Source organism: Ammospiza caudacuta, chromosome 27 (assembly GCF_027887145.1).
Source record: "Ammospiza caudacuta isolate bAmmCau1 chromosome 27, bAmmCau1.pri, whole genome shotgun sequence".
NCBI classification, from domain to species: domain Eukaryota; kingdom Metazoa; phylum Chordata; class Aves; order Passeriformes; family Passerellidae; genus Ammospiza; species Ammospiza caudacuta.
This window is the reverse complement of record NC_080619.1, coordinates 4,357,808-4,366,458: the sequence shown is the minus strand read 5'-3', so window position 1 is coordinate 4,366,458 and position 8,651 is coordinate 4,357,808. Positions and strand designations below refer to the sequence as shown.

General features: G+C 55.8%; 1 protein-coding gene across 1 annotated transcript; it reads left to right on the top strand.

Moving 5' to 3' along the window:
* The first annotated feature begins 2,518 nt into the window (after positions 1 to 2,518).
* LOC131568546 (membrane primary amine oxidase-like) lies at positions 2,519 to 7,682 on the top strand. Its single transcript, XM_058820641.1, is given in 6 exon segments — positions 2,519 to 3,458; positions 3,460 to 3,729; positions 3,731 to 4,133; positions 6,072 to 6,357; positions 6,546 to 6,675; positions 7,230 to 7,682. Coding segments are annotated over 6 exon segments (2,268 nt in total). The 5' UTR covers positions 2,519 to 2,564; the 3' UTR covers positions 7,515 to 7,682.
* The last annotated feature ends 969 nt before the right edge of the window (positions 7,683 to 8,651 follow it).

Genomic DNA, 8,651 nt, shown 5'->3' with positions numbered 1-8,651 from the left:
CAGCTGCAGGGTTGAGTTGTGATTTGTGGGGCAGGAAGGCCTGTGGAGTTTTCCTAAACTACTGCTGTGCTGCTTGGAAAGGGCCCTTCTGTAATTGCAGCCTGTGCCACGGCTTTGAGGAGCTGCAGATGCAAACCCAAGAGCTGAAGCCAAACCTGAACAATCTGTGTGCTTCTTTGAGGAAAGGTCCACTGAGCTTTGTCCTGCAGCCATGGGGGTTCTGCTGCTGTCTCACCTTGGCTCTGCTGGTGTGTGTGGCAGCAGAACACTTGTCCTGTTCCTGGGAGGCAGCAGGGATGTCTTGGCTGTGCTCCAGAGCTGGACCAGGACAGCAGAGCTGCTGCTCCAGAGCTGGACCAGGACAGCAGAGCTGCTGCTCTAAACCTGACCCAGGACAGCAGAGCTGCTGCTCTGTGCTCCAAACCTGACCCAGGACAGCAGAGCTGCTGCTCTGTGCCCCAGACCTCACCCAGGACAGCAGAGCTGCTGCTCCAAACCTGACCCAGGACAGCAGAGCTGCTGCTCCAGACCTGACCCAGGACAGCAGAGCTGCTGCTCTGTGCTCCAGACCTGACCCAGGACAGCAGAGCTGCTGCTCTGTGCTCCAAGTGAAATGGGCACCATGTTCCAGGCCCAAACCAAAAGGGAATTTTTCTTCCAAGCCTCACCCCAGGTAATCCTTGAAACCTGACTGGAAATCAGTGCTGCTTTGCCTTGTTTGGGGTTGCTCAGAGACATTTGATTCTGCTGCTGGGAGCTGATGAGAGCAGGTGTTTCTGCCACTGTGGCTGCTGTATCTCATGCAGCCATGGCTCCTCTTCTCTTTCTCTTCTCTTTCTCTTCTCTTTCTCTTCTCTTTCTCTTCTCTTCTCTTCTCTTCTCTTTCTCTTCTCTCTTCTCTTCTCTTTCTCTTCTCTTTCTCTTCTCTTTCTCTTCTCTTTCTCTTCTCTTTCTCTTCTCTTTCTCTTTCTCTTTCTCTTCTCTTTCTCTTCTCTTTCTCTTCTCTTTCTCTTCTCTTTCTCTTCTCTTTCCTCTCTCTTTCTCTTCTCTTTCTCTTCTCTCTTTCTCTTCTCTTTCTCTTCTCTTTCTCTTCTCTTTCTCTCTCTTCTCTTCTCTCTCTCTTCTCCTGTGCTGTCCCTGCCCACTGCTGTGTCTGTACAGCAGTGAGCCCCTTTGCTGGCTCTGTGGCCACATGAAGCAGAGCTGAGGCTCTGAGGCTCTCCTGGCTGCTGAGGCAGAGCCCTGTGTGCTGGCACAGACACTATGAGTGTGTCCCTGGCCTGCACAGCTGCAGCCTGCCCTGAGGAAGGGCTCAGGCTGCCAGGGTGGTGAGGATGATGGAGTGTGTCCCACAGCAACGTGGCCCTTCTGCCTCCCAGCCTGGTGGATGAGCACAGAGGGGCTGAGCCAGGCAGGATCTGCTGCAGAGGAACAACCAGGGGCTGGTGGGTGCTGTGTCCCATCAGGAAACTGATGCAAGGAGGAGAAGACGAGGGTGAGGTGAGGTGAGGCTGGCAGCAGGAGTGGAAATATTGGGTTGAATCTCCAGCCTTGGTTCTCTTGGATGCCTTGTCCTGCTCAGCACCAGCTCTGGGCCTGGAGCCAGGCTGGTGAGTCTTGTCTACCCCGAGCATCTGCTGCGTGGCAGGAGGGAGCACCAGGTCCTCCTGCTCTGCCAGGGCTGTGAGCAGCACTGTGAGGCTGCAGGGATTGGCCTTGGGGTGGCACAGGGCAGATGTGGCTGCCCAGCCTGGGCACTGACAGCAGGCACTGCCCTCAGCTGCTGCCAGGGGCAGGTTCAGGGTCCTTCTCTCCTTGGGGGAACCTCTAAGAAGCTGCACCTCAATTTATCTGAATTGGAGGCAGAGACAAAGGCTGGGTGATCCTGTGGCAGTGCAGTGCTGGGGATTCATTGGCTCAGAGCTGTTCTAAGAGCTGGTTGTTCACAGCACCTTGGTGCCTGATTCTCATCCTGAGCTACATCTCCATGCCTGCCAAATTTTTCTACTGCTACACAGGAGGATGTGTTTTCAGAAAGGCTTCCATGTGGAAGACTGAAAAAAATGAAATAAAAAGTAACTCCAAGCTTGGAATGGTGTTGCCAGGGGGAATGTTTACAAGGAAGCAGCCTGATAAACAAGGAAAATCGGTGACTTGTAAAGAGGTGAAATTGTACAGTGTGGCAAACAATTCCCAGCTTGTCAGAGCCTCACAGTGGTCACAGCCACCTCAGGCTGGCTGCAGAGTCTCCGTTTTTACAGGCAGCCTCAGGAAAGCAGGCTGGACCGAAAAAGCAACGGAATTATGTGGAACTTGTCTGAGTCACTGACCCTACATCTCCACAAGTTCTTTCAGGGCACTGCTGTGAAGGAGGACCGGAGAGGCTGCAGCTGAGAGGAGATCTGCCCTTTCTGGTCACCAAGGGTTTCAGATCTCCTCCCCTAGCCTCTCCCAGTCTTTTGTACTTTCTCTGCTAATCCATCCAGTGCAGCATACACTGACAGAGGCAGGAGCTGGAAGGCCTGCTCTGAAAGTCTCTGAATGCTTCTGGACCAGCCGCAGGCATGAACTTGAAACCCGTGCTCATCCTGCTTGGCCTGGCCTTAGCCACGATCTTCGCTTTGGTCTGCGTGCTGCTGACCAGGGAAAGGAGCCCCAGGACGTGCCAGAGCCTTCCCCCAGAGCAGGAGGACCCAGAGGACGGCCAGAGCCTGGTGTTTGCTGACCTGACGGCCGAGGAGATGTCGCAGGTGGTGCGGTACCTGCGGGGCCACCTCGGGGTGCCGCTGGTGGAGGCGTCGCGTGCCGAGCCCTCGGAGAACTGCATCGCCTGGCTGGACGTGCAGGTGCCCGCCAAGGCAGAGGTGCTGCGGTTCCTGGACTCGGGGGGGGCCCGTCCCCCCCGGGAGGCTCTGGCTGTGCTGTACTTTGGGCAGCAGCCGGAGCCCAACATCACCGAGCTGGTGGTGGGGCCGCTGCCGGGGCCGGCGTACCACCGGGACGTGACGGTGCGCAAGTACGGGGGGAGGCTGCCCTACCACCGCAGGCCCACGCTGGCTGTGGAGTACAAGCAGATCGGGGGTTTCCTGAAGAGCCAAGTGTTCCCCTCAGCTCCAGCTTTCATGCAGCAAGTCATGGAGTATGATGGAGCCAACCTTGCCACCGTGACAGCTGCTCCCCGTGGGTTCCAGTCTGGGGACAGGGTCACCTGGTTTGTCCTGTTCCAGAATGTGAGCGGGTTCTTTCTGCACCCCGTGGGGCTGGAGGTGCTGGTGGACCACAGCAGCCTGGACATCTCCCAGTGGGCAGTGAGCAGGGTGTTCTACAACGGGCAGTACTACAGGGACATGGTGCAGCTGGAGAGTGCCTACGTGCAGGGCCGGGTCAGCGTGGAGAAGGTGAGGAGGGCACCGAGGGACGGGGATTTCTCCTCCATGAAGCCTCGAGCGCCCGCGGGCCGCGCCGTCCCCGCTGCAGTTCGAGCCGCAGGGTCCCCGCTACAGAGTCAGGAACAACCGGGTGCTCTTCCAGGGCTGGAGCTTCGCCTTTGGCATGAGCGTGAGCAGGGGCCTGCGGCTGTTTGACATCCGACACAAGGGGGAGAGGGTTGCCTACGAGATCAGCGTGCAGGAGGCGCTGTCCGTGTACGGCTCCAACTGCCCGGCGGGGATGTCCACCCGCTACATGGACGGCAGCTTCGGCCTGGGGCGCTACACCTCGCCCCTGGTGCCGGGGGGTGGACTGCCCCTACCTGGCCACCTTTGTGGACACAGTCTCTCTGTCTGACAGCCTGAGGCCCAAGAAGAGGAAGGCTTCGCTCTGCATCTTTGAGCAGAACCTGGGCTCGCCTCTGAGGCGCCACTACTCCAACCTGCAGTCGCTCTACTACGGGGGGCTGGTGAACTCGGCCCTGGTGCTTCGCTCCATCGCCACCGTGGGCAACTACGACTACGTGTGGGACTTCATCTTCTACCAGAACGGGGCCCTGGAGGGCAAGGTGCAGGCCACGGGGTACCCGAGCTCATCCTTTCTCCATGGGGATGGCCTGAGATATGGCAATAGGCTTTGGGAGCACACCCTGGGTACAATACACACCCATTTTGTCAACTACAAGGTGGACTTGGATGTGGGAGGTAGGTCTGGATCTTCTTTTAATGTCTGCCATTGTTCTGAAGTTTGGGTTGGATAATTAAAGAAAAAGCGAGTCATGAAGTGAGCATGATAAAAAATCAGGGGCTAGGGTTTGGCTGAGGCATATCATTAAGGAGGGGGGAAACCCTCTTTGTTTAGCTTAAAAGGCTAATGCTTTGAGGTTTGCCTCCCTGTCCATACAATCCCTAATAACTACATCAGAACTCTGCTTCTTTATTCTCCTAACCTCTTCTTTCATTGCAAAATTATTTTTCGATACATAAAGCAGTCTGTCAAGGTGACTGGGTGGAAAGCAGTGGGAATTTCTGGGAGCTCTGTGTTCAGCTCAGGGAAAGTATGAAAGGTAGCAGCTGAAAAATGTTTGTGTTTCCTTGAGGCCTCCCGTCTGGCACGGGGTGTGTTGCCATAGGCACGGGCGGGCAGACGGGGAGGTGGCCCTGTCTGAGCCCAGCCGCAGTGAGCCTGCTTTACAGAGCCTGCTGCTGCTCCTGGCACTGCTTCTCCCTTGGGGAAATCCTCCCGGTGTCTCACTGCCCCATGGAAAGCAGGGCAGCTGTGCTGGTGCTCCTGGGGCTGAGCTCCTGCAGATCCCTCCCCTTCCTCTCTTGGGGGAACGCTCAATCCCGAGTTGTGAAGGCACTGCAGCCCCCCAGCGAGGTCCATGTGCAGTCACAGTCTGGCCGTGGGTGTCTGCACAGGGTTTGGAGCCCAGGAGCAGCCCCTGCTCACAGTGAGTGCTGGAAGTGCAGGGATGCTCAGCCTCAGGTGGTGACACCACTCTGGTGCTTCGCTCCATCACCACCATGGGCGACTACGACCACGTGTGGGACTCATCTGCTACCAGAACGGGGCCCTGGAGGGCAAGGTGCAGGCCATGGGGTACCCGAGCTCCTCCTTTCTCCGTGGGGATGGCCTGAGATATGGCAATAGGCTTTGGGAGCACTCCCTGGGCACCTTACACACCCATTTTGTCAACTACAAGGTGGACTTGGATGTGGGAGGTAGGTCTGGATCTTATTTCTGCTTTTGGAAAAGTCGTCTCCAAATACTTCTCAAAGAACTTTATGTTCTTGGTGGTTATACAGGTTTTCCTTCCCACTTGTGGGGCAGGGTGGTGTGCTTGCAGTGGGGAGGTGGCAGAACTGCAGGAACAGGGAGAAGGGACATGAAATCAGGCTGTCACTGTTAATACTGCTAGGAGCAGTAGAAGTTTTGTTCATGTGAGAAAAAGAAAGGAAAAGAGCTCAACTGTGCCTGGATCATCTTCTGTGGGGCTCAGACCTTCACAGATGGCCACAAGTTCAGCTCTGAAATGGTTTTTATGGAAGCTGAGAACTCACATGGTAAAGGACCAGAACACAGAGGGGTTTAATGGTGGGACAGGCAGGAGGTTCTGAGCAATAACCCCTCTGCCAGAACTCACAGGCACTGGCCATCAAATGCTCTTTGCCACCTCATCCCCAGGTTGAATTGCTCCTGTTGCTCCAAACCTTGGGCCCATGTCCCTTCTTTGTGGCAGGGCCTGAGAGCACCCAACACTGCTCTTGCCTGTGATGTGCAATGTGTGCAGCACCCAGGCTGCTCCAGGGGCCCCCACGGTGCAGGATGAGCACTAACAAAGCTCGTGCTCTTGTTAATTAGGCCGTGGAGGCAAACAGGGAGGAAAATGGGAGGCAAACCTGTTGTTCTGCCCTGGGGTGAGGCTCATCCCTTGTCCCCCCTTGTCTCTGCTGCCCAGTGGTGCTGCCCAGCCTGGACAAGTGTCCAGCCACAGATCCACACATGGTGTTGTCATGGCACGGGGAGCTGCAGAGCTGCTCCTGGGCTGCTCAGGGTGCAGGGAGAGCAGGCACTGTGCTGTCCTTGGGGAGCAGGGCACTGTGGGGACTCTCCTCAGTGACTTTGTTTTGGCTTCACAGGGGTGAAAAACTCCCTCATGGCCCAGGACATGGAGTTTGAGATGGCCCAGGCTCCCTGGAGCCCAGAGCAGCAGATAGAGAGGCCACGGCTCACCAGGAGAGTCCTGGACACAGAAGACCAGGCTGCCTTCCTGCTCCACTCCAAGATGCCCAGATACATCTACTTTGCTGCCAACAGCAAAAACAAGTGGGGCCACCAGCGTGGCTACAGGATCCAGATCACCAGCTCTGCAGGGGACCACATCCCTGAGGCCAGCTCCATGGAGAGGGCCATCAGCTGGGCAAGGTCAGGCTGCTCTGGCTGGCAGGGCAGGTTCCAGAGAGCCCCTCAGCCCTGCCAGCTGGGAAGGATTGCTGGATGTGCCTGGATGGGAGGCACAGGGAAGCACAATTCTGGGCTCTGCAGGCCTTCAGGAGTTGATTTAGCTCTGCCCTGCCTCGGGGGGCTGCTCCCCTCTCTTTTCTTGTCCTCAGGTACCAGCTGGCTGTCACCAGGAGGAAGGAGGAGGAGCCCACCAGCACCAGCATCTACAACCAGAACGACCCCTGGACGCCCACTGTGGCCTTTGCTGACTTCATCAACAACGAAACCCTCACCAATGAGGTGAGCTGAGGTCCCTGGGCTCAATGTGACACCCAGCCAAGGCTCAATGGAGCCCCAAGGAGCAGAGAGACTCCAGCACCACCCCTGGGACAATGGGCCCAGCTTTGGGAGCAAAGTGGGTTTGGGCATCCCCTTCTCTGTGTGTCTGCTTGGTCCTTTGGTCAGAGAACACAGAGAGTGTGTGCAGAGCAGAAGTTTGTCTCTCCCTGTGGAGAAATGCTGGCAAAACATCATGAAAATGTTGTGAGGCCATGGAGGTCAAAGCAAGAGTCCTTCCACTGGGTGGATACCTGCAGCCGTGGCTGTGGCTGGGTTGGACTCAATGATCTTAAAGGTCTCTTCCAACCTAGAAATTCTGTGATTCTGTGGCAGGTCTTTGGGGAAGGGAGGAGCTCTTTCCCAGGACAGGGGAGCTGGGTGTGTGGGAGCACAGCTGGCTGGTGCCCATTGGGGTCCCCCTCCTTCCCTTCTGTCCCTCCCCACTGCCCCACGTGCATTTTGGCCACTGCTGCGGCAGCTTCTGAAGTAACCCTGGGCTTGTGGCTCTTCCCTAGGACCTGGTAGCCTGGATAACTGCTGGCTTCCTGCACATCCCACACTCTGAGGATATTCCCAACACTGTGACCGTGGGAAACTCCGTTGGTTTTCTCCTGAGGCCCTACAACTACTATGACCTGGACCCCTCTATATACTCCCAGGATGGTGTGTTTTTCACCAGTGAGCAGGACTTCACAGCATGTGAAATCAACCCTCTTGCCTGCTTGCCCAAAACTGCCTCCTGTTTGCCAAACTTCCCCCCATTCACTTTTGATGGTTTTCCAAATATGAGCAGGATTTAATGCTACAGGATGGTGAGGAGATGTGGGCAGAGACACCAGGCTGACTGTTCTGTCTCCAGTTTTCAGCTTTTTAGTGAAGTTGTCTCAATTTTCAGTTGTCCAGTGACTTCACATTTTATCATTGCTTTTGAAATAGTGCTCTTGAAAAGGGAAACATGATTTTCCTACTACGATGTGAGATGGAAGTCTATCTGTTATCTGTAATTCCTGAATTTGAGTCTATTGCCAGAGGAAAGCCAGGAGAGAATCCTGTTCCTCTGCTGTAGAAGCAAGTGCTGTGTAGTGCATTTCTCAGGTTAAAATAATGAAAATGGTGCTGGTCCAATGCTCTCAAGTGTCTCATTCTTACAGCAGCATCTCCTGGGGGGTGGTGCTGCTCTCTGCCGTCTTTCCTGCACCCACAACCAGCCCAGTGTGACTCTGGGTGTTGTCTGGGCACGGGGATGTCCAGCTGGAGGGACAAGCTGGGATGGATGTGGGTGCTGGCACCAAGCCCTGTGGCTGCTGTGGGGAGGTTGGGTCATGGCCAGGACTGGTTGTGGCTTTCAGGCCCTCAATGCTGGGCACAAAGGAGGGATCTAGGCAGGACCTTGCAGGAAGGGGTTTTATGGCTTTAATGGTTTCACCTTTGATGGCAGCTGGTGATGCAGTGCCACTGCCTGTTTGCCAGGCTGGGCTCTGGTGCCCCTGTTCCCCTCCTTGCAGCCCTGTCTGTGCCAAGCTGTAACTCAGGACCAGTGGGCACCTTCACAGGGTGACAAACAGCTGTCCCCTCCCTCCTGGCAGCAGGACCATGGGGATGTTGGCAGCAGCAGTGATGGCAGAGCTGTGCCAGGATGGGACAGGGTGCTGTGTTTAGCACTGCTCTGCACAGGGAAGGTTTATCTCTACAGCCCGCCCAGCATCTGTGGGGTTAAGAGAAAGAGGAGAAGTGAGAATGTGCTTATTTCCCCTAAACAACTGCATCCATCCTCTCCAAGCTCTGCAGTGTAGGATCTGGGACCTGAGGGGAAGGACAGATGTACAAACATTGAGTTTACTTAAAATTATGGCCCTCTAGGGAAGCAGAGCATAGTTGCCTTTTATGGTTCCCAGCAAATGCTGGCAATGTGTGAGAACGTCCCCTTGCACCCTCCC